The sequence below is a fragment of the Tachysurus fulvidraco genome, chromosome 3 (genome assembly GCF_022655615.1).
Source record: "Tachysurus fulvidraco isolate hzauxx_2018 chromosome 3, HZAU_PFXX_2.0, whole genome shotgun sequence".
In the NCBI taxonomy this organism is placed as follows: domain Eukaryota; kingdom Metazoa; phylum Chordata; class Actinopteri; order Siluriformes; family Bagridae; genus Tachysurus; species Tachysurus fulvidraco.
In genome coordinates, this window is record NC_062520.1 from 13505067 (window position 1) to 13532465 (window position 27399).

The window sequence follows — 27399 nt, forward strand, 5'->3', positions numbered from 1 at the left end:
CACTGTGTAATATTACATTGTGTTATATTATATACTGTATGAAAAATCTTCATGGTAGTGATGGTCCAAAGTTTTTATTCTGAGTGTGGATTATTTTACTGTAACAGAATGACATATCTGCCTTTTGTTTCCGACTACAAGCTATCTCAGTGCTTTCTCTAATGCAGACGCTCCTCACCTCCACACTCCATGCTGTCATCCAGTGGAGCAAAGCCCTCTGGACACTTCTCATAGCAGCGGGTTTTGTGCAAGTAAAATCCAGGCTTGCACTTTGTACAATGCTCTTTGCTGAAGCAGGTCTCACAGTTATCTATCCTACATCCTGCAGAGAGGCAAGAAAGAGAGATTAAAATAAAAAGGTGCTGAGCACATAAACATTATCTACGCATCTGCTTCTGATCAAGACTGAATGAGGGGCTGTAAAACGATTAAGGTTAAAAAGTGGGGTTTGCAAATGTCTGCTTGAGGCAGTGCTAAATTGCAGAATGAGCTTTATCCCTAACAGACATTTTAGACCATGCTGTGTGTGTGTGTGTGTGTGTGTGTGTGTGTGTGTGTGTGTGTGTGTGTGTGTGTGTGTGTGTGTGTGTGTGTGTGTGTGTGTGTGTGTGTGTGTGTGTGTGTGTTGCGATCATACAAACATCCAATACTAGAGGTCTCAAGTCATTAGAGGTCTCAAATCATTAGGGGGAAAAAGCACAAAGTAAAACGGTCTATCTTATATACAGTAACAACTCTTTCACATGTATCTGAAGCTGTGCTCACATGCCTTATTTGTTATTTGTAGTCTGCTATGTTTCATTTATTACAAGCCAGAGAGATAGGACATTATAAATGATCTTCTAACCACCAAGTTGTAAATTCCCCATATTGTGATTAAACCCAGCTCTGGCTGCATTTCTTAACTTAGAATAAGAAGAGAGAAACATTTGTTGGCTATTGACCATTGTCAGTGTCCAGTCATGGTGAAGAACCTCTCCTCTTTTGACCCACGCTGTCAAGATTGGATTTGACAAATAATACATGATTCTCAAGCAGATTACATTAGCTGCGCCAACAGGACCAGGCACTAGAGTACATGATTAAAAGGAGTTCCCTAGAGTCATCTGGTTTACGATGATGCTTAGAAGCCCCATGAGACTTCTGATTGCCTGATGAGCTTTGGGATTCTCAGATTTTAGCAATTTCAAGCCTTTTTCATGCCACTTGATTATTCATATTCTGTAGTATTTGTGCTCTTTAGGCAACATTGCCAACTGACTCACTTTTTGCCTAAAGTCTCAAATGCCAGATACAGATTCTTAAAATGAAATTTTATACATGAAGCATAGCTCATGCTTTTGTAAATTGGATGTTATGTGGATCTGTTTTTATTGTGTGGATTAGTATCATAATGTGTGAAATTAATAAGCCAAGTTAATTAGGGCTTTTATTAAATATTCAGAAAAATCCCTACACATTTTTGGCCCAGTCCATAAAACCTGTCCTCAAAACAAGTCTAAGATTTACAGGTCTGAGAAGATTCCTGCATTTATAAGCAGACCACTGGTTGGCAAATTTGATGACACTCACATCGGATACAGTCTTGAACACAACATTCACAATCACCTTTATCACATGCTCCAGCTGTAGAGTAACAGACCAGTAAAATATAAGCAGATTATGAGTGGGAATTTCCTGCCTGAGCAGAACAGAGAATTTTTGAGGCTTTGAGAAGATTCTGAACAGAATACAATGAGCATTTGATGTGATACAAGGAATAATATGGCAGGCTCAACCATCCTTGAATAGCTCTCATAGATTCACTATGGTACAACAGTAGACTGTGTAAACGTAAACAAATCTTTTTCTCATATCTGTCTCCAACATGCTGTCTTCACCCCGACACCCCAGCAGACACCACAACAGCTCAGCCCTGTTTGATAAACATGTGCTTAGCTGGTCAAGTTTCAATGTACTGTAGAGTTCTTGGCATGGATGCAAAGGCCACACAGGAGGATGTGGTGTACTTTTGTTGCCAGTGGAATAAGAGCTCTGAGCAGTTCGATGTCCCTACATGTCCAGCACATGATAGGCACTAACAGCTAATAAATCAGAACTGTAATAAGACAACCCTCCCCGTCCATTAACCATCAGCCATGGTGAGCCTGTCATCACCTGATCACATCATTTACCCAACAGAAAAGGGAAAGAACAAGGGAAAACCAGGTGGAAAAAAACACACTCATGTCTGGCATAAAGCTCAGACAGCAGCTTCCTAAGGAACCATCTGTAAACAGCAGGCCAGATTCTGAAATACTGAACATCACCGCATAGGCCAAAAGGCAATATCCCATTTCATGAAAACTTTTTTTGTATTACACATAACATCTTTATACGATATTAAATAATACTTCAACTAAGGAGCATACCATATTACAAGGAAATAACACCCAAGACTCAAGACAACACCTTTGTCATATCATTTGAGTCACATATTTGAATACTCATTATAACACTGCTAGCCTTCTCTGAATCCAGAGATGCTAAAACCCTAATACATAATTTTTAAAAAACCATTAAATTACTGTAATGTCACTACTCAGTAGCGTACCAACTAAAAGCTTCACTGTATACACACTTCAGTCACCAAAGATCTCACTAACACTCAATCAGTTCTAACCCCAGTTCTGTGTGAGCTGTACAGGCTTTTCTCGCAGTGCATACTCAAAACAAACTTCTGCTCCTTTAATTTTCCTTGGAAAATTTACATCCTTCCATGATACTTTTCAGGGCTCCTCTTTCCCTACAATTCCACTAAAGTCTTTTGGCCAGTTTATATTATTCACTACGGCAAGCAGGTCATTAATCTTAGCACCTCAATCTCTCAGGTATTGCTCTTCCGTTTCCTCTTTTAAAGCGGTGCTGAAACCTTTCTGCTCTTTCTACACTTTTACCCTCCTTGAAAAGTATGTTTAATTTGGAACAGTTCCAATGCAGTGGGCTTTCTGCATAGATATGTGGTAAATGAAAATGACACAGAATCTCAAAAGTGCTGAAAAAACATGTGCAGGAAACACTTTCATGTTGCTTTTATCTGTACAGTAGAAAGCTGTTAAAGTTAGCGATCACTCGCAGCATCACTGAACGGGGGAAAAAGACAAAAGTGTATCATTATTGGATTGCAATATACCTAAAGGATTAATGAGGAATCATCTTAGTTGGCATGCACAAAATGATAAATGTTGAAAAAGTCAAAAATATAATAATAAAAAAATTATAATTTTAATTTAATCATGACAATTAGTGTAATGAAAAACAGACAATCCTTTCACAACTTCCACAAACTTTTTTTTTATCTTTAGTGCATGACTTTGTATCCTTGGTTTTTTATATGTTGCTATATATATATATATATATATATATATATATATATATATATATATATATATATATATATATATATATATATATATATGGCATTGTTGAGATTTAGGCAAACATTGTCAGACACATAAATCCTGCTTATAAAAACAAGTCGACTAGACACCCACAGGTCAAGTCTTTTTTTAAAAAGTGGACAAAAGTTGAATTTGGCCTGATGCCTTGTGAAGCTTTCAGTAGATGCTTAGTGCAGCAGGGATGTCCGCCCTTAACCAGCCTCTAACCACCGTGCCGAGGTGGGGGAAAAAAATCCAGCCACATTTTTCCATTTTTCCTTCAGCAGGCCCAGTGGAGGCAGCCTGGCTGTTCTGACCTTCTGCTGGTGAAGGCATATCACACAGACTTCTTGCTCACACCCAGCCATGTCATCTAGTAATGCTGAGTGGTAAGCCAAGCCTTTTGCGGTTTTCCCCAGGGCTTTAACAGGGACAGTGCTGACGGTTGCACAGGCAGCTCTGCACACAAGATGGTGTTCCCATCTATCACTGAGATAGTGCCTTTACAAACAACGCTACATTTCTGGCCATCACTACTTAAGAAGGAAAATCTAACAGAAAATGTTGTTTTTCTAACAAAGAAGAGGAAGCTCTCATCCCTCCGGGACAGAAATGGATTAGATACACTAGATAGTCTCACTGATGTGCAGATTTGCAGCATGCACCAAACCCATTTAGTGTTGCTGCTGCACAGAGCTGCTGACAGATCAGGGACAGGCGCCTTTCACACTGTCTGGCCCAAGTTGCATTATGTGGTCGGTGCAGACACAGGGGCCAAATGCAACCGCTGTTTTGCAGGTCTCAAATGACGTCACTGTAAATGGAACAGCCCATTCATAACCAAAGGATACAGAGCTCTGGCAGCTTTACACCGCATTTTGCTGGGCAGTGCTGAGTCCTTAATGGTTTTGGGGTACCATTTTAGGCATGGGGCATTTTGTTTAACTTCCAAAGCAGCAACACAAGATTTCCAAAAATTCATTTAAATACACTAAGAGTTAGGACAGGATGGAGGTAAGGGATAGGATGGGTACAAAGGTATGCATTCTCATATGTGGAATGAATTATAAAGTATCTATCACATATTTTAAAATGCAGGGCAAAAAATTCACAAGATAAAATGATCCTCTTGTGGCATATACACTACAGGTAACAAATCAACAATGTTTTTTCCCTTGTTATTGGAAAGTGTGCTTATTGCCATATACAATATTAGGTTTTACAGAGAAAAGTCAAACAGCACTATATTTGTTGTTCTCCTTAACACTGAAGACTTCTTCAACAAAGTCAGGTAAATCGTAAATATTTCACACTTGATATAATAAGCTTTTAAGAAAAGGGGGAAAAAAAACTTTAAAAACTCATTGTTACTCCTATATGGGCTCTAATATTCTTCTATGTTACTGCCAATCAAAATCTTTCCTGTCTATTAAGCTAGTATTTGTTTTGTTTGTTTGTTTGGGGAAACTATATTAAACTTAGGAAGTTTTTTTTCAAAGATTTAACACAAACCTTGTGAATGCCAGAGTGCGTCCAGACCCAAGTCAATATGTTATTAGATATTTCTGTACAACAGAAACCCTTATACTGTGTTCTATGAGAATCCTCCGAAAAGAACGTCATCTTAGTTACAGACTTCTCAGAGTCAGAGCAACACTTTGTTGTAAACTATAGAAAGCACCAGCAGTTTGTATTGATTTTAATAATTCATCATCCACAATTTAAAAGGAATCATTTTAAAATTTTAATGACTTGCAGTGAAAATGGACTGCCGTAAAGACACAATGATGCTTAGAATTATTACATTATTCATGTATGCTGCCATCTTCAGTGCCTCTATCTTTGACAGAGAAGCGTTATACCTATAAAGATAAATGGGCTGGATGAACCCACTGAGCTTCTAAGTGTTTTGGTGACAGCTGTTAAACTGTTATTAGATTCTCCATTTACTGTAGTTAAGATCTAATTTCTAGTGGAACCACCTCAGCTATGCATAAGTGAAATTATGTATGTGTACAAGTGTACGTGTGTACGTGTGTACAAGTGTACGTGTGTGTGTGTGTGTGTGTGTGTGTGTGTGTGTGTGTGTGTGTGTGTGTGTGTGTGTGTGTGTGTGTGTGCGTGTGTGTATGCATAACACTGTTAAAACACAATGAGTCAAGAGTCATTTGGGAGAAAAAGCAGAAAATGGGCGGGTTCCAGATCGATGAGAGAGAGGGTTTCATTTGACAACGTTGTGGAAAAACTGACGATACCTGCACAGTTTTTTGCTCCCTCCAAGCCTCTTTTTTCAACTTTTATCTTTTACACTTCCTCCCCATCTAACACTTTTTAGCCCCTTCACTCTGGCGAATCTTCCCACATGGAATGGTAGAATGACCCATTTTTTCCCTTGTGGCTAAAGTGTGCACCTGTAGGTTGGGGTCACTGAGATGATGCTTACCAGAGAACGTTTAGAGAGAGTGCAATCTGGTGGATGTCTCAGAGCACCACCTGACCCTCTCGCCCCTGAGAAAGGCTCTTTGACACAGTGTCAACCTGCCGCTCCTTTGCCTTTGTTGTTTTTTTCCCTCTCCCCAAGTCTTCAAGGATACAACATCACACAGACACACTTGAGCGTAATATCATACAGCTCCTTAAGTGAACTCAGAGTCGGCTTTTTTTAAAACATGACCAAGTCACGCTGTAATGGTGCATTCCACGTTATGTGATTCTAGTGTGCCATTTCCCAACAATTAACTTTTTGAGCTAGTCTTCTAAGAACATCCCATTATACCTGACAGATAAGAACAGCTTATCCCAGGATGACAAAGTAAAAAAAATCAAAACTTATAGAATTACGAGGGTCAAATGTGAGGCTGGATTATTACCGAAATTGGGATCACACTGGGATCAAAGTAAGCTTCCTGTTGAGATCTAATGGTACATGACTGTGAGGTTTTGTTCTGGGAGAAGATCAAATCAAATGGGAAAACAGATTAACTTGTCATGCATCAGTCTGCTTTAAGATCAATATTCACAGATGACACAAATGGCTTAGAGGATCCAGAATTTTTGCCACTAGTTTATAACCAGAAATTTATCTCAGTCTGACTTCCCATCTATATTTCAGTGCTCACTAAAACTGGAAAAAAAAAATCTTGGTCTTGGGCAAGGAAGTGGCTTTTTTTTTTTTTTTGCTGAGGTGTCTGCGGTGTGTCTACATTATTGGGCCTGGAGGTCCTGACATGGTCCTCTGAGGAACTGTTTCAGCCACGTCTGTCAGAAGCTTGGCTCCCACAACCTACTGGGTTCGAGTTCCTTTCTGTTTTCACATGACAAACTCAGCCAACACCTCAGGCTTTTCTCTAAACCTACAAAAGCCCCAGAGTGTCTCTAGCCAGATACAAATGTTAAAATAATGTTATGATGCTGGCCAGCATTTTGGGAGGAGAGGGACATATTTTGCTAATAGGAGTTTTGTATTCTTTCAACAGACAGGCGTAAGATATTGCTATCCTCCATCAGCGTTGTTTTAATACTAAGCGCTTAATTTAAACAGCATGTTTCTGAGGGGGATGTCTGGTTAAATTTAGGGAACAAAAACAATTCTAAACTGGGAGTATATTATACAGGCTTTAAGGTTTATGTACCGATCATACCTCATTAGAAAAACTACAAGCTCTTTCAATCTATTTATTAGAAAATTAAAACCCCAATATTTGCAGAGTTCAGCAGAGAAATGAAAACATTTGGTCTCGAGGGTCATGTCCAAGATTTAGACTTCAGTGTAATATTGTTATCCATGTATGTCTGAGCAACATAAAGGTGCACTTTTTTACATGAAAAAGGCAACTGAGTCAGGAAAGAGTACTGTAGGAAGTATGGTTTATTATTGTTTTATGGTTGTATAGCATAAAGAGTAGCATTTTAGTTCCTGTCATATTATAGCTCCTGGGCTGTTCTAACTATCCTGTCCAATGGAAGTGTTGAAAGATTAAATATGTGACAAAGATTAAATCAAGTGACAGACAGCCATCTGTCATTTGAGAGAAATAGATATACTCTGTAGATTGTGTGTACTGTATATGTTATCACTCTGGGTTTTAGTTAGCTTACTTATCTGGCTCAGGGAAAACTAAATACGCATGTTATATAGTAAAATAGACAGAGAGAACATATTAGATCATAAAAATATACATAAGAAGCAACCAGGCATAATACTTTTTGTTCCCTAAATTGTGTTTTATCTCGCTAGGGTTAGCGAGCTTGCACTGTTGGTCTCATAGATATGCCAGGATGTCACAAATGCAAATAGCTGCAAGTCTACCTAAAAGTATGCTGGAAAATTTGCTCTTTCACCTGCATTTTATCATATAATGTGTTTAAAATATCCAGAAATACTTGTAGCTGTGTCCTATACTTTTGGAATATGTGTTGGCTTGGCCGTGTTTGAAATATAAAATGCAGACAGTAATCCTCAATCAGCACTACAAGTTTGATAAATGTGATAAACAGTGGCTTTAGAGATCATTATAGTAATTTCATCAGCATGGCTTCACATATAACTCTACCACAACAGACTTGACAGAACAGCTTTTAACAGAAGAGACAGGAAGTTTCGAAAGGAAGTTAGCTAGTATTTTTGAATAAATCATATAACCACCAGACATGGGTCTGTTATGAATGGTTATGTGAACACAGTGCTGTCATTCAGATGTTTCCGTCTGTATATGTAACCAATCATATTTCACTTCCATTGATTCCACAGTGAACTGCATTGGATCCAGATGTCTTTACAGAGCACATGATGTAGAAAAAAAGACTAAAATCAAACCATTTAATTTTACTGGACACTATTTTGGAATGTTAATGCAAAGTTTTAAAAAGTCTGTGTGTGTGTGTGTGTATGCGTGTTGGTGTGTGTGTGCGCGCTTGTGCATGTGTGTGCGTGTGCTTGTGTGTGTGTTCTTTGATACTGATCATTTCGCAAACAACCTTTGTAAAACATGCAAAATGGCACCTACTGAAGCAGAACCACTGCTCATGGAGCTTTGACTGTTCTAAACACATTTGGTTCCCATCCAACTTGCACGACTCTGAAAGATCTCTCCTCCGTCTGTTCTGAATTCAAGTCTCTAAATGTGTGCTGTAAGAGTGTGGTGCGTACGTGTCCATGCCTTGCCGCATGCAGTGCTAACAGGATAAAGGGTCTTACTTGAGCACATGTTGATCTCCGGCCCACGGGTGCCATAGTAGCCAGAGGGGCAAACATGGAGACACTCGCCGTACTGCCTCATCCTCTCCCTCCTCAGGAAAAGGAAGAGCTTGGGCTGGCACGTCATACACCCGTTATCCTTCGAACACACTGAGCAGCCTTTGCAGGGTGGATAAACATAGCTAGCTGGAACACATGACAAGACATAGATTGGTTTTACCGAACAGCAGTGAGATGTTGACAATCTTGACATTAACAACACAATACAACATCTATTACACTATTTTCCTTAAGAACAACTACAAAAAAAAGAAAAAGGATTTGAACGATTTGCTGTCGCAACTGATTTTATTACAAATCTCACTGAATCGAGAAATCGAAATTTTTCTATAAAAAAAAAGAAAAACCCTGCAAACGTCACTCTGATTTGGTTTTGAGCTTATCACATGAACATGGTTCAAGCCATATTTTCACGGCAAAAGAACCAGTAATAACTCGACAGTTTCTCCTAGTCTAACTTCTTAGTGTCCAGTTTACAGGAAAATGTCCTCGGGTGCACACAATAGCTGCAAACAAGAGACAGCACTATTGATTGGGGCCAAGTTTTAAATATCACACGCTGAGATAGAGTAACAGGACTAAGTGTATGACCTACCACAATGCTTTAGAAAATATCATGCCTTGGGAGCACATGCAGAATGAGGTCCTGTGCTGCTCTGTATACATGTATCTCTAAACAATTTGAAGTTAACTTGAATGGAAAGTATTAATAACTATAAACCTTTAGAGTGTATTAGTGTATTATTATAAGTGGATTGTTTTTTTTTCCATTTTCAAAATGTGCTGTCTTGCTGTTGGTAATCCGGGCTAGCCCACTAGTCCATTTATCTAATCTTTAAAGACTTTCTCTTTTACTATATTCACTTGATGTTGATTTTATTTATGTTTATCCTGCTTTTGTTTGACAATGACAGATGAAAAGTCTACTACGTTACAAAAAGTCATTTGGGAATTTAAAGCTGAGATGCCATTCATTTTAATTTAGTTCAATTTATTTCTTTAAAGACTCTTAATAAAGTCTATATTGATCGTAGGTTGTGTGTTTCAGCCTCTACGATGCATACGATCTGCATCTTTCAGCCATCCCTACCCAATATCTATTGCTTTAGCTCGGAAAAAAAAAAAAAGATTTATGGGAAAAAAAATCAACAGGGACTAATGTAAAACGATCCATACTATCAAAGTATCAGCTTTCCCTGTGGCTCTTTCCAGACATGCAATGTATATACTGCATTTGATATACTGTTGAGAAACGTAAATAATGTGTCACATTCTGTCATTAAATATTTTGTTACAATACAACCAATGTTTCAGTGTTTGCTCCCATGGAAAGCTAAACCTAAATAAATCTCTAAGCTGGTCTTCCATCTTGAATATGGCTGATACTGACATCAAAGTCATTTGTACAGAAGGCCATCTTCCGGTTATTTTAACACTAACAAAATACCATATTGAATTTCTATTAAGCTGGGTTTCATATTGCAAGCTTACAATACGTGATGAGAAGGCTAAGTAGGCGCATTTTTATGAGACCGCATTACACACTTGCAAAGACATATAGTATACAGTTTTGACGTGTTTACAGTAACCTGACATTTGTGTTCTCTTCCCCACCAGCCTACACCCTGATTGCTATTGTAGCATGGAGAATTGAGGAAATTTGGGCTGGAAGTATTAAAAGCAGACAGCCATTGGAGCATTCAATCAGTTAGGTAGTTGGTGGGTGGTATTGCAAACTATTGTTTTCTTTCCTCATCTTTTGCCCATTTTAACTTCATCCAGCCAGCAGCTCGGTCATCCATTTCAACAACACCTATTAGTACTTAAGAAACAATTCATAGCTGTTTCAGCAACATTCCCATTAATAACGTTCTGTTAAACGCTTGCTTGCTATTAGCATGACTTAGCAACCTATGCGTTTGCTGGGCTTCGTTGCTTCGTGAGGATTTGTTTTGTTTGCTGTATTGTGTAACATTCTACTCAGAATGTACAGCAGAGCCCAGCAAAGTGTGCTCTCCACACACTAAGCTTATATAAATTTTTTATAAACTCGAAAGCATGGGTTTCAGCTGATGAGATTTTGGAGCAAGGTCCTGTTTGCTCCGGTTCAAACCACAGCTATGTCAAATAGGAGGCTGAGATTCAGTGCATTTCAGACAGGGGTGTCCAAATGCTGTCCTCCAGGACTCAGGGCTTCCACATTCTATGAAAAATTTGTTTCACCACCAATTGATTTATACCTGAGGCTTTAACAACTATGGTTGGAGTCTCTTATCCCACCTAATATTTTCAACAGTTGCTTGAGGGGCTCATGTTTAAGCTCTAAACCAGAAATCATAACAAGCTTCCAAAATCACTTTTGCCCTTTTACACACAGTACACACAGCTACCTAGAGCGGAAACAACTAAACAAGCGTGTGTAGCACCTACTGTACTTCAAACTCAACACTCAGATTCGTTTCTAACTTGGGATAGATGGTATAGTGTAATCGACTGCTTTTAGTAGCTGAAGCCTCCACTCAGAAAGACATCAGCCTTCACCATTCACATGCAACTCTGCATTCAAGATCTGAGAACAACAATCTGCACTTTATAAATAAACAGCATTTCTGCCAAAGTTCTAAGTCACAGACAAATCCTAGCGATCAAAGAGCATTGGTTTCTAGAAACTCCAGGCTCTGTGTAAATTGCCATGGATAAAACTAAATCAACTGATGCTATAGTACAAAGCATGAGTGTATTTCGATTTTACATTTTTACCATTCATCTAATTCTTGGACAGCTTAACCTACATGGGGTCACAAGGAGCCTGAAACATATCTCAGGAACTTGGCACAAGGAAACAAACATGGTACCATTTCACACACATATCGATTCACATGAACAATTAAGAGCTACAAATAATGAACTGGGGGAAGTAACCAGACCACATGGAGGAAACCCTGATGCATAAGGAGAACATGCAAACTCCATGCATGTAGAACAGAGGCAGCATCTGAAATCCCAACCCCAGAGGTGTGAGGCAAATCTGCAAGTCACTAAGCCCATGTGCACCATTACATTACATTATATTTCTAAAAGTTATAGTCCAGTTTAAAAAGAATAATGTAAATCTGTTTCTGATTCCTCACACTTCCTGGTTAAATAAAAAATAAAGACAATACTCCTCTTATACCACAGCAATATAGTTACATATTAAAGAACATTAAAGAACATTTGCCTGCAAAACAAATTAGTTCCTTTTATTACTTACATTCTAACAGCTATGAACAATTATGTCTGCACCAGCCTCTCTCTCTCTCTCTCTCTCTCTCTCTCTCTCTCTCTCTCTCTCTCTCTCTCTCTCTCTCTCTTTCTCTCACACACTCTCTCTTTAAATCAATAAAACAAAACTGCAGCATGTCATGTTTCCTGTGTCCGAAAACCTGATTGTTACAAAGTACTGGCTCCCTTCATAAACAATAAATAAACAGGAAACCTCATGACAACTACGCACATTTTAAAACCCGTTTATTTGAAGCATATATCCATCTGAATTAAAAAAAATCCTAGATAAAATCCCTGAGAAAAATAATCAGCACTTTTAACACTACATTTAGAAAAGTTTAAACAAATACTGTTAACCACGTTCAGTGTCACCATATTATAAAGGGAGACCTAAATGTCAATCAGCCAACACATCATCTCATTTCTTGTCAGCTTGGAAGGAGCCCCTGACAGGAAAGACAAAGTGTCTGGAGTAACTGATTAAAGGTATATGTCTGAATATGTTTGGACAGAAAGCCTGCAGATCATTATTCTTTTGAAGATGTTATTTCATTCTTAGCCAGGTTTTTATTTCTTTCCCATATTCACTCAATCTTTCTCTCTGGTTTTAGAATTTATGATATCTGTCACACAGGCAAGACTTACTTTCCTTTCATAACTAACAATAGTGTTCCTTAACCCCGCAGCCGTCACCACACAGGAACACCGGGCACTCGATAGTAAGGGCTGAAACATTCATCCAGACAAGCAGATTTCCGTCTGTGTGCCGTGACACGATGAAAAATGAGAACTAATTTGCAAGGATTAAAATATCCTTCCAAATTAATTCTATATCAGTGTCTTTCTGCCCAACTGCAGTGGTAATAATGTGGTTTCTTCAGGTAAGTTTTTCTCTTTTGTTCATGAAGATTGAGAGCCATGACACCATATTTGGCCTTTGCTTCATTACTTCAGCCAGAAGATGTTGGTTTTGAACTGTGATCAACAGCAATTAGGGCACAAGTGAGATCCGCCTGAATAGTGCTAAATCTCAGGTACGTTTAACAAACGCTAGACAACCGTGACGGCTGTAGACCCAAGAAGACCTCCTATATTCTCTCTCTCTCGCTCTCTCTCGCTCTCTCTCTCTCTCTCTCAGAGACATACACACATGAACCTCCAACACTCATGCTAGTACACACAGGTCTCACTGTTCTCTATCACGTCGTATTATACAATGAGTCATTAAAAGCTTCTGACTTTTTAAGCCATAAAACAACTGCAACTTTGATTGCAAACTTTGATTGCGAGCTTTGATTGCTCCCCCTAGAAAGTAAGTTACCCACATCACTAGGGGTAATTTTGTGTTCATCCAATTAGTGAGAGTTGTGTAAAAGACAGATGTGAAGCATCATTAGACTAAGCTGCTAAAGAACAACCAAGGCCCTCACCGCTACTACAACCACCTCAAAAATCCTGTTAGGATTGCAGTGTTTCACTAACAACCCAATGGAATCACACTTCATTATCGATGTTCAGTTTCTGCAGAATAGTCTAAGAATCAATTCCAGAAATAGTCCTCTTCCAAGAAAGGCAAATCACTAAAAAAAATTTAACTGAAGTTATCAGATGGATGTATGCATAATAAACTGACCTATAAATGTGCACCTGTTAAGTAAAAAACACAAAACAAACTGAGGAACCTTTTAATCATGCAAAGCAATATTTTTGACATAAACAGCCAGAGCTCTGGGTAAACCTCAGCCCTCAGAAGCTAAACCCAAGCCTTCTTATGAGGTCTCTGTTCTGTGGTGGAAATGAAGTTTGCCAACAGAAGCATGCACTTGTAATATAACATCCTTAAAGTCCTTGGGTAATGCACTACTAAAAAGCAAGACTAGTAAAACTATAGCACACCACAGGAGAAATACGCTTCTGTTTCTCTGACTTTGAGAGCTATCAAGTTCACAGCGTCCTTGCTGAGTGTCTAAGAGCAGAACTTGGCTGCCAAAAGCTCTAGCCACTTGTCCTGGAAACTGGGAGTCATGTCCATGAAACAAAGCTTTCAGAATGTCAACAAAGTACAAAAAGAAAACAGCATCAAACCAACTACATGTATTACCCATCTGTCCATCCACCTTATATCTGTAACACTTACAGATGGGTCTCAGGGAACCCATAGATTAGCCTGGGGATTTGGTATACAAGGCAGGGGACACCCTAGGAGGCAAATCACAGTCACACACACTCACAAACCTAGGACAATATGCCAATCTATCACAGGGAACAATCGCACACTCACACATTACAGACAATTTAAAGTTGCCAATCAGCATGCAGTGCATGTCTTTGGACTGGAGGAGGAAACCAGAGTCCCCAGAGGAAACCCCTGAGACATGAGGAGAACATGCACATGAACTCCATACACACGGGGCAGGGGGAAGAACCAAACCCCTAACCCCGGAGGCAAATGTGTGAAGCAGTAAGCCACTGTGCCCCCCTACATGCATTATAGATGACTTTATTCATTATACTTGTGGAAGACTTTCTTTGCAACAAAAAAAAAGGTGGTGGGGGAGGGGGGGCAGTCATGGTTAAGGGGATACAGTGCTTTATGTTCCAAAAATGCATTTCTGTTTCAGTTTATCAGCAAATATGTTGGCCCTCATTTTAAAGTACTTTACAGCTGGAAATGGTCGGGATTTAGAGGTTCGGGCCTTTTTTCCAAGTTTACTTTAACAGTTCGCACTGTATGCATATGTTTACAATTTAGAGCAATCTCAGTCCTTATAATGCTTTAGCAGCATGTGCCTGAATAAATGCTTTTTACTTTGCCATATTATTAGCTTAACTGGAGAGTTTTTTTTGCTGCAGGCTTTAGCATGAAAGCCAGACATTGGTAAATTTGTAGATCAAATCTCCATGCTTAAACAGTGGATGTCATATATAAATGTATCCGGCAAGAGTTTAGGAGCTGGCAGTAATATCCTGCAGTCTACAGTGAGAGATAGAAAGTGTAGACTGTGAAACTGCTTCAGAGTAATGCTGCTGCTATTAGGAAAATTAGTCCTTGGTACTTGGTCTTAATGGATTCATCTGTTTATATTACTGTTTATATTCATACTCTGGTGTCACCCAGATGACGAGGGGGTTTCCTTTAGACTCCGGTTCCTCTCTAGGTTTCTTCCGCGTGTCGTCTCAGGGAGTTTTTCCTTGTCGAGTTTTCATCGTCGCCTCTGACTTGCTCATTAGATATAAAAAAATCTAGATTTAAAATTTACATCCAGAATTTCTATATGTGTAAAGCTGCTTTGTAGCAATGTTGAACTGAATGAAAATCTCATCTACAACCTTGCAGCGACAGTAAATATGTGGAAAACTGGTCACTAGACAACAGCTGTACAACCACAAAACAGCAGATTTTCCCAATTAGCACCTGATGTCCTGCGGCTCATTATGTTATAACCATTAACTTCTCCAAAAACAACAAAAACCACAGAAGGTCAGAGCACGCTTTTGGGTATGTTCCCGAAACAGCAGTGGGGCGAGCTGCCTGATCTCTGCTTATTCTCTTCAGGCACGCAAGATGGGCCAAAATGATGCACACAGGTGCTCAGAGCATCCGAGAACAGCAGGCAGTGCAATCAGCACTTCGTCACAAGAGTTGTTCTCACTGGAGGAGCGTGCCCAAGCACACACTGACATGTGTTTTAGGTTTTTCTCCTTTAGTAGAAAATGCAGACTGTTCCAACTTCTGGAATACCCCACAGGGCAGTAAGATCATGTTATCCTCACTAAATAAAAGGGCTAAAGATGAAGGCGATGATGTGAAGGGAAAAGGAGCAGAGTAGAGAGTAACAGTATCTTTTGCTCCTTTACATTTGAAAAGATATTTTTCCTGCAATAAATTTCCTTAGACACATTTCTTACTGCAATGTTGACAACAGCTCAGAGAAGTTTAACTTCATCTAAATAAGGAGCGATTTAGTGCAGTGATTACCAGCGGGAGTGAAGACAGTAGAGCGTGATCACTCGGGATCTGTGCCACAGCACACACACTTCCTTTCCTTCATCTCGAATAATGCAATGTATATATACACCGCTGAATTTTATACACAAACACAAAGACTTCTCCAGAATGTTTCCAGAATTTTAGTGGCAAGAAAACTGATTTTTTGTCAAGTGGAATGTCATGTTATGATAAAAGTTATTTCTGTGGCACCCGGTTTAAGGTTTACTGGTGACATCAAAATACAGCAACTGGGGACTTGCAGTGATAAAATCGTTGTATCAGTGAATATAGTTTTAGCCTTCAGTCTCCTTGATTGTAGCCCTAGTCATGTGTTAGGGGAGAGTTGGGTGAGTATTGGAAAAGGAAGAAAATCGCTGAGTTTACATGGACTCATTTATGAATCAAACAATACTACTATTTTATTTTATTAGAGTCAAAATATAAATTATCCCAATTCCTAAAACAGCACTGAACACCGTGTTTTTTTGCTGGATTTTTTTAACATGTCAGATAATTTACTGATTCTACGTAAATAGATTTTAGATATCGATTTTATTTGTTTTATTCAGACAAGACTTTTACAACTTGCTTTAAACAACACTTGCAAAGACACAGAACAAGGAAAAAAGACACATAACACAAAGAAACAATCAGGAACATACAACGGAAATAAAATAAAACAGAAGAAAAAGTTAAAAAAAGAAATTGTTAAAACAGGTGGGAAATGGAATGGATTTAATTAGCACACCTGTTGGTAATTTACCACACATAAAGCTCACACCTGATTTTCACACCTGCAGATGAATGCACTCACTCATTAACCACTCACTCACTAGTCACTCAATCTGTGACTCACTCACTAATCACTCACAGACTCACTTACTCACCCACCCACTCAATCACTCACTCACTAGTCACTCAATCTGTGACTCACTCACTAATCACTCACAGACTCACTTACTCACCCACCCACTCAATCACTCACTCACTAGTCACTCAATCTGTGACTCACTCACTAATCACTCACAGACTCACTTACTCACCCACCCACTCAATCACTCACTCTCTAACTACACACTCACTGACTTACTCACTAATCACTCAATCTGCGACTCACTCACTCACGCACCCACTAATCAATCACTATACAACTCACTCACTAACCTATTTACTAATCACTAACTCATTTACTACTCACTCACTCACTAATCACTCACTCACTCGCTTACTCACGCAATCATTCACTAATCACTTACTGACTCACTCACTCACTCACTTACTCACTCACTCACTTGCTCGCTCACTCTCACTAAACTATTCATTCAGGTACTCACTCATTCACTCACTCAATCTCCTAATTAATTGTTCATTTAGTTACTCACTCTTACATACATTCACTTTCTCATTCACTCACTCAATCGCTCACTCACTTATTCATCCATTAACTTACTTCATTCACTTACTCATTCATTAATTCATACTCTCACTCATTGCAGCATTCATTCATTTCATTTAATCATTCATCTACTCATTCATTCACACACTCACTTACTCACTCACTCATTCACTTACTCACTCACTCACTCACTCACACACTCACTCACACACTCACTCACTCACTCACTCACTCATACAATCACACACTCATTAAATAACACAATCACTCACTTACACACTCACTCACTCACTCACTCATCACTCATACACTCACACACTCACTCACACACTCACTGACTCACTTACTCACTCACTCACTCATACAATCACACACTCATTAAATAACACAATCACTCACTTACACACTCACTCACTCACTCACTCACTCATCACTCATACACTCACACACTCACTCACACACTCACTGACTCACTCACTCACTCACTCACTCACTCATACAATCACACACTCATTAAATAACACAATCACTCACTTACACACTCACTCACTCACTCATCACTCATACACTCACACACTCACACACACTCACACACATTCACTCACTCAGTCTCATGTAGTATTCTTTAGAAATCAGCTTTGTACATCCTGCTCTAAGAGGTGCAGTTACAACAACCACAGATCAATGAAACTCCCTTCAATTTTATCACCCAATGTAGGAACCCTCCTGTCTGCTATTTTTGCACATTCCTCTAAACCCACATGATCAAATAATACTCCAACTAACACATAAACCCCCAAAACCTCAAATAAACAGGGACTGCTTCTGCCTGGAGGCTCGCAAATACTCTGAGATAAAGGTGTAGAGATTTCAGGTGTGAACCTCCATGAACTAGTATATAACAGTTTACATAACACACATACAGCACAAATGATTATACAGCATATACATTTCACATACAACGGAACTATGCTTATGTTTACAAAGATCAACAATATTATCATTATAATTTCTCTGTATTTACAGACAACAGACGTGAAATGAACCCCTCGTCTCACTGTATTAGTTACTGGTTGCTCGGCTGAAAAATTAGGATTAACCAATCAGGACTATGCCTTTTTAGATGCAGTTTGAAAGCTTCTAGACAGGTAATTGTACTCTGAGCATAAAGATATTAAGGTAATAGCAAGATGTAATATTAGAGCAGAAAAAAAAGATGAATGCTTGATGGTAGATTATGTCTTAAACAATGAAATGAAATACCACCACTGTTTCTGCTGACTATCTAATGTTCACCCCAATTGCACAAGCATGCCACTTTGACTCATTTAATTACGCAGATCGTGGAGTGAATTGATTTAAAGTATTTCCTCCCCCCCCTGAAATCAGCTCCTTGCTATGCCACAGAGATGGACAGACACATACCATACACCCGTAAGAATTAAGCTTTTTATTTCACCTTTGCTGTCATAGGCAATGCCAATACTACTACGTGGTTGTATATCATTAACTCCCTAATGAGACCCGCTATCCACCACACACCACAGCCTTGCTCAACCCCATACACACAACACAGATCAGAAAAAGGTCCACAGGGTCAAAAGTGTAGAACACCACAAGGGGTGGCCACAGAGAGTCACGCACTCGCTCTCACACATGTTCCTGGTCACTTGGAGAACACATCAAAAGCCTGATGCCAAAGATGGAGACGCAAACATCAAACATCATTACTAGAGACTGGCGGCACCTCACTCGAGCACACACACAGAGCGCACAGAGAAACAAGCGTTCAGTTACAACGTGTGAGTTCTTAAGGAAAGTATATATATATATATATCAATCAGAGTAGATATCCAAATAGCAATTAGCAATAATATTAGCAATATAAGAATCAAAATCCTTATACCAAGTAAATACCTCATGCTCTGAAATAATAATAATAATAATAATAATAATAATAATAATAAGAAGAAGAAGAAGAAGAAGAAGAAGAAGAAGAAGAAGAAGAAAATTATTATTATTATTATTATTATTATTATTATTATTATTATTATTATTGTAGTTAATGATAAAGTTGATACCGTGTGCAAACTGACATCTTAAACAAAGCATCTGAATTCACCCATGTGTCAGTGGGAATTGGGGATGAAGTGAAGACAATCCACATACTAGCACGCTTTTGGGAGTTGGAAGGAAACCCTAAAAACCTGGAGAAACCCAAATGGAGTGCTGCACCAGTGTGCCTTCTTGTTTACAGGTCAAACATGATATCCAAACCATGCTTACCAACTTTAAGTAATAAAGTTCATGCTGGTGAACACTAATAAAGAGTGTTGCTCAACTCTCATATTCAGCAGCAGTACCAGCTCCTGCTATCCAACAGCAGCTCCAAAACCATATAAGGACACAAAGAAAAAAAAATCAAGCACTAACAGATGTCAGATATTTTCCTCTAAGAACGTAAGTGGTCGAGTGTAGACGTGATCCCATTCATGAGCATCATAGTTCAGTGCATTTCTGACTGCTTGCTCAAGTCTCATTGTCCTCAAACTGCATTTATCCCAGACAACCACACAGCAGTCTTGCTGAGAGCCTAAAAAAATGTGCTTGTGGAGTGGTTGCTCAAGGAAGCAAAGTTGTTATGCATAAGAATAGACAACGGCGCAAACATTGTGGCTGCTGTAAGGAGCTTAGGTTGGCTGTGGCTAAATTGCTTTGGCCATAACCTGCGTCCAGTGGTTACCAGCAGCATTGCCAGTGAGAGTCAGCACCTAGCCTGAGCTTCGGGTCTCTGCAAAAAGCCTCGTCAGCACTTTCTCCTAAAGCTGGCTAAAGAACTGAAAGCCACTCAGAGTGCAGGAGGAGATCCACATACAGTACTGTAGCATAGACTGGTTCTGCTGGGTTTTCTGATGTAAAGATGAGTTTACGACACTCTCTCTACCATGGCAACAAAGAACAAGTGTGAGGGGAAATGGGGCAATCAGAAGTCACTGTGGATTCACTAGCACAGACGTGTTTGCATCACCCCTGAACACCCCCACCACCACCACCACCACCACCACCACCACCACCACCACCACCACCACCAAGCCCCTGGTTCAAGAACAGCTGCAAATGTGGTCACAGTTTTCATTTTTACTTTGAAAGTTTCCTGTTTTCTCTTCCATGCTACTTACTTTATTTACTGATTTTGAGGTAAATTAAACATAGTCAGCATTTCCCACTGAACAAAACCTCCTAACTATTACGTCTGCTTTCAGTTTTAGCTCCTACAGAGCGGCTTTCTATTTTACTAATAAATAGTGTGCACATATTAAAAGCCTAATCAGATTTGTGTAGCAAAGAATAAAAAATAACAAAAGATCTGTCGCTCAACTCTTCTTATCTAATTATCCATGTCAAGACCCTCTACTGGCAAAATAATTAATACAGATAATGGCTGCCATGCCTACATCTAAACGTAACACTAACATCAGTGACTCAAAGGAAAACCTTTGTTTCTTTTATTTCTTTAAATGCAAGCTGCAGTTTTATGTGAGTATGGGTCAAGGGGGGAAGAAAGCATTTTTCACGAGGATCATCCAAATGACCCCATAAGGTTAAAACAGAGATACATCAGAGATAGTGTAAAAAAAAGAAAAAAAAAGATCTTAACAATGGCATGGAAGTTAAATTATAGCGTTGCTGTTTCCTGTGCATGTGTATAGGGTGCCCACATACCTACACATCTCTGACGGTATCATTACAAACTCATATTTCCAAACTAAAGCCTTTGCTTGCAGGTAAGGACATGCCAGGCATCATGCAGTTACAAATTAACACTAATTCATACTCTTTTTGTGCAAGTGCATTTCATATCTCCTGTGTCCTCAGCACCCAGATGATCCTAGAGAGATCAGAGAGATCAACACTTTTCGCTTGCTTACCCAAACAGTACTGCTGAGTCCTGCTGCCTGCTTTTACATACAACTTTTACTCATCTGATGAATCTATTTCAGCATGCGCTGCCCTCGCAGCTGAAATTTGCTTGGTCCGTTTTGTGTGACCAGGAAGTGACATTACCAAAGCCGTTGGGGTGTAAACATGTAAACTACACACGACCTCTCTGCGTGTGCACACCATTTCCTTGCCACCCCTGCCTGTGACAGCTGTTTACGCTAAAGAAGACAGTCTGCTCCCGAGGCCTGGCTCGGCTCCAAATAAAATAACACTGAGCTGAAGAAAAGTCAGCCAACATGTAATACAAGTGGATAAATGAGAGAGGAAAAAACAGGAATCTGAAAAATGTTGGTGGATATTTTTTTCTGCCCCACACATTTTCTTTACCATGCTCTTTACCGCAGACTGGTCCCTGCTGTGCAACCTAGTTACTAAGAGAAAGAACGGAGGAATAAAGACAGTGTCTAAATCTCAACATTTATAAATGGACCACAACTGAGGCTGTCTGCAAACAAAACATAGGAACGGAAGAATAAAAATGTACTTAAATTATAAGCAAAGCACAAATTCAATCAAATAAATGGCATCTGACTCCTCAGTTCCATCCTGAGCTTAGGTTATATTCTGTGTGAGGTTCTCTTAGGTTCGCTTAGGTTCTTCTGGGTTGTTTGGTTTCTTTCCTTGTACCAAAAACATAGCTGTAGGTGGATTGGCTGTACCAAATTACCCCTAGGTGTAAAGTACAAGGTGCCCTGCAACGAACTGGAATAACGTTCCTGAAGCTTATTCCTGAAGCTATGAGTGTGTATTATTGCCTGGTTTGTATTCCTGAAGCTTTCATTGTGTATTCTTGCCCAGTGTTCACAGGATACTCTCTGTATCCACTGCAACTTTTAGGATTAAAAATATTAATGAAGCTGAATAAATGAAATTACAAAGAGAACATCATCAATGGTAACCAGATCCACACAGAGTCGATCCTGTGTAATGCAGGCACATCCTCTAGAGTTTCAGCTGAGTATGAGACAGCCTCATGAAACATTTTTGTGACAGCGGTACAACAAATTGAGTGTTTTATATCTGCAGCCATAACAATGTCATAACCTGTCGCTACTACGAAACAGTTCCTTTTATTGGACGATTTAAAGCCATGTCAGGGAAACATGGGATTCCTTTGCCTGCTGTGTGTGACTGGGCCTAAACAGACAAATAAATAAACTGACAACAAGTACAAGAAGTACCAATCTGAGAGTGTGTATCTCCAGTGATTGCCTCTCCTAAGACCTAGTCCATATTCAAGCAACATGCTTAATCTTTAGACAGTGTGTATGAGAGTGAGGAAGAGAGTGAATGAGAAGACAGGGAAAAGAGAGAATGGAGAGACAATGAGCTCAGCACCACAACTCTCTAATGACTTCCATGCCTGGCTCTGATTGAAACCACACCAGTGCTTCTTAGTTCCACAGGCAGGGGCCAAGCCAGGCACTCCGCTATTCTTCTGCACTCCCTTTTTCTCAACTTTAGATGCATCCATTTGGCCAAGCAGGACTAAACAAGACCATTGCTATAAAAGGTTAGGAAAGGGCAAGAAGTCGAGACGAGACCCCAACTCTGTCCACATCCTGTAGGCAACCACAACCACATGCCAGAAGTTCCTCTTTTTCAACTGACCAGCCCACGTCCAGCCCATAAGCAAAGAAAAGGCGTGTTGAGTAAGGGTTTGATGTGGAGAGCAAGCGTAATTAGAGGTCCCAAAACATACAGAGGAACAGAGAAGTCCTGTCCATCTGTAGGGTAGTGGAAGGCTGGGGAGGAGCGATAGAAGAATCACACTGCCCCAGTGTTGTTGAAGTGATTCGTATAGGTGTGGTTGTAAATGTCAATCAGAATTGGAGATAGGTCCCACATGGCCAGTGCTGTCTGGCCGCCAAGGCCCGGGTTTTGGCGCAGCCTCACAAATCGATTAATCAGCAGTCACACTTGATGTGCATAATGCCCACCTATTAAAAAAACATGTTCACTTTAATGGAAGATGACATGGTAAAAGTCATTCGTTTCGGGTAGGCATTATGTTTTCCTCCACCTCCTCCGATTTTGAACAGAAAATTTACCCCATCGATCTCTCAGTCATGGAAGCGTGGGTCAATGGAAAAAACAACTGCACGTCTGTCGTGTCTTTAAGTGTTCTTTATTATTATTTTGTTGTGTCAAGAAGCTTTCCTGTTCCTCAGTTTACTCACAAATAATAAACGTAGCAAGCTTGCTACGGATAGATGTTCACTGAACGTCCAGGAACATGACACACCAGGACGCCCGATTTGCTCCTCCCAGGAAAAGACACATGCAAGACAAAAGTGTGAGCATTGCTTTAGACTTGGGTAGGGCACAGACTCCGGCAACACATACACAGTATGTAAGAGTTGTGTAGTAGCCAAGAGGAGAGCAAGTCGAGTTCCTCAAACTCAACAGGGGCACTTTGAAAGAGCAATTAAATCTTTGAACTGTCCCAAACACTCAGTTGACACCCCATTACCCAGTCATGGTTGCAGGCCTTCCAACCCGGGTGTTAAGGAGGGTGTTGAGGATGTGGCATCTAGCTTGTGGGATGCTGGATGATCATAAAGGGTCAAGTACAAGCGGGACTAAGGGGCTAAGGCGGCTTGCTGATATGGAGAATTGGCACATAAAAGTTATGTCAACGGTTAACCTCACTGCCGTTCCTCTCAAATGCTAACATTACCGTCACATGGTTTTCTTTACTTCAGCATTTAGCTGAACTCCAAGGTAATAAACAAAAATGAAACACACTCAACAAATGAGGGAAAATCTAACTATTTGTCTCATGCGGCAACCCATGGCTGCCACAACTGCAAGTGGCCTCATTACTTAAAGTACTAGGAAAATGCAATGCGCCTTTGGGATAGCATCAGAAGTGCAGTCAGGTCTTATATGGCATATTGCTGAGTATTGTCTTTACCTTCCATACCTCCTATTTTTATCAACAAAAAAAGAAATCTGTTGCAAATTTGATTCATGCATGCTTTTTGGAAATAAGTCCCACATTCAGAAATTTTATTGGTCTATAAACTAAAGGGTATTGTACCCAACTAGCCATATTACCATATTTAGTAGCTTTATACGGAAACACATTAAGGTATAATTGCTTTGGAAGGTTTGCTATTGAGGGAATAACAAAGGTGAAAGCTAGAAAATCTTACTTGCTTATGGGACACTGAACCTTTTGTCTGCAGCTCCACAGTTTCCAATCACCATGAGGAAATATGGAGTGTATTACACGAATTATATAATAAGTCCTTTTTATTTTAGTTCATTTCCGAAAATTAACTTTTACAGTGCGGTAAAATGTGGCCCAAAAGAAAACCATCTGTTTGGCATTTAGTATTGCCAGCGCAAGGGATCCTCTAATGACAGTGATTGAGATGGAAAGAGGGAATCTCCCTGTGTATGACGGAACGACAACAACAACAAAAACCCGGTGAAATTCTAACACATGAATTTTTTTTACCCACAAAGTGCTATGACATGACAAATGGGTGGTGTGGAATGGTGTTGTTAAACTCACCCCTTTTTTTTTTTGCATGAACTGAAAACATCTCCATTCTCCATCTTAAATGGAGCAACAGCTCACAATACGGAGATATGGGCTGTTGGTGGAGGAAACATACCACCCCAAATCCAAATCAGGAGTCTTTCGGTCTGGATAAATGAATTAACGCTAACTGATGTTGTTGAGGAAAGGGCGTGTGGGTGTTTCTGTGGTGAATAAATACAAAGAGAACTCAAACCAGATTTGCCACTGAGGGTCAAACAAGGCTTGGTGTATCAATGTGATTGTGTGTTCGTGCCATCTCCATTCCCTCTGAGAGAAAGCCAGAGGCGTACTATAGCACTACTGCTCAGAGTGCTGCAGCGGTCGTCACATCCTCTGCCCTGACACCACAGCCAGAGCCAATAACGCATTGACTAAGGCTGTCAAATTGTCATTAAACTGATAAATCAACTTAAGCAGGAACGACAGGGTTTCATTAGACACAATAAACTGCAGGAGCTTGATCGGAGTTAAAAACAAATCAGACCACAAATCTTCTGGTGACAGAGAAAGTGAAGACAGCAGACTCCCTCTCTTCCAATGACTAGGAATACAGCAGTATATTCACAATGAAAAGTCCTATTTAACTTGCATTTTCATCTACATTTAAGATTTTATTCACATAATCAGACAAAACCATTCCCATCAGTTCTGTGCTGCCCTTGAACTCTGAGAGATTTTAATCCCTTTCAGGTGATGGAGATCAAATGAAGCCATCTCTAACTGATCTCCTCAAATATGCTACCCCTCTCTCTCTCTCTCTCTCTCTCTCTCTCTCTCTCTCTCTCTATCGCAGCCTTGGATGCCCCCTTCAACAAGAAATGCTTCTTCCTGTGTGCTGTATGAAACTACTCAGATTCTCAAAGCTCCACTCATTTTACACAAGCATGGTAAAACAATCATACAAGGGGACAGTCTCAAACACAGCACACCTAACTACTTAACAAGCAAGCGAACTGCTGTCCAAGACCTGAGGGCAATAGAAAACCAACCCAGCCACTGGAAAGAGGGGCTATTGGACAGCAGGAGTCTGGGGATTCGTACACATAAACTCGCTGACTCGATGAAGAACATCCATCTCCTGGATTAGGGAGGCACCGCGTGAAAAGCTCTTGTTAAAAGACGTGCCATCTGCAGCTTTTTCACTTTTTCCAAATGGAGAGTGGCAAACACCATTTTGAGAAGAAAAAAAAGTAAAAAAAAAAAAAACTCTTGGAGTGTTCTCCTTCGCTGTCAGGCACTTAATCAATGACTTACACTGCATGAATATACCAGAAGCCAACATTAACGTGTCCACCCATTGACCTGGGACCTTGTTTAAGCTTTCCGCAAACACAGCGCTACATTTAACAGCTCCTTTCTTTCATGCCTTTCTGTGCAAGTTAGGGTTTAGTAAACCGAACAGAATGTAAACATAAGAAATTCTTTAAAAGAATGTGTGTCCTGCTCACTCCAGTAGGGAGTTATTAATTTCTCTTGTTTGTTTAAATCAGTTCGTTCATACCCTCAATCAGCCTTTCGATGCCAGGCTGGTCTCAGACTGATCTCTCCACAACCTTCACATAGTTTGGTTTCAATTCCAGCAATCATATTTTGTAATGTCCGTGAGTTTCACCCTGGACCAGAACCACTTAAAAACATAAAAGATGCAGGGAAGAAAAGTAAAATCTGATGAAAGTAAATTAAACCATACCGTATCTTTTCTTCGTAAAAAAACAAAAACAAAAAAAAAAACAAAAAAAAAAACAGACGATCTCTGTTACTGTTTCGGCATTGCTAGAACTCAGAAATAAGCTTTTACTTTGAGATATCCACAGCTTACAGGGCACAGGATTGTCTTGCTATATGCTTCTATTAGTTCCATTATCAAGTGCTTAATCAGACTATTAATCAGAAGTTGCACTTTTTAAGCTTCACAAAGACAAAGAGAAAAAAAAAGAAAAAAAACAAAGACGAGGGACCAAATTCATGGTGATGATCTACGACTCACAAGACACTCATACACAGAAAGCTGTGCTTCCACACACACTTCCTGAAACCGTAGGGTCCGACAGACAATGATTAAAAGTCTTTCGTTTAAAAATATTGGAATACCTCCACAAGAAACCAAAATCTTATCAACAGATGATGAGGTTAAAGCGATGAAGTCATCAAACCATTTTTAATGTTAGGTGAAAAGTGGTCAAAGAAGAATTCCAACAGAAATACCTAATAACCTCCCTAATAACAAGTTTATGTGAACTAAAAGAAACGTGTGCACTTAACATTTGAGGAAAAAGTAGCTTGCCGTGAAAAGTACTTCTACTAACCTATAATAATTAACACCTGGCTCCTGTTTAGCCTGTTCCTGTCCTCAGAACATTATTATATGTGTAATGACCATAACAGGTTTATGAACTTCAGTAAATTTCTTTTTGGGGTAAAATAAAACGTACATCAGCATAGTAATATCAATACTACTTTGTCAAAAGCATTTGGAATACATTAATTAGCAACAAAGCAGTTAACAGCATTTCT

At 39.6% G+C, this 27399-nt stretch overlaps 1 protein-coding gene across 1 annotated transcript in view; it reads right to left on the minus strand.

Annotated features, from left to right (window-relative positions):
• The window catches only part of rspo2 (R-spondin 2), a 51118-nt gene that overhangs the window by 19177 nt on the left and 4542 nt on the right, over window positions 1–27399 (minus strand). Inside the window, exons 2-3 of the mRNA XM_027148929.2 lie at window positions 8617–8802; window positions 179–322 (exon numbers count right to left, since the gene is read on the minus strand). Coding sequence (XP_027004730.1) covers window positions 179–322; window positions 8617–8802 — 330 coding nt within the window. The remainder of the gene's footprint in view (window positions 1–178; window positions 323–8616; window positions 8803–27399) is intronic.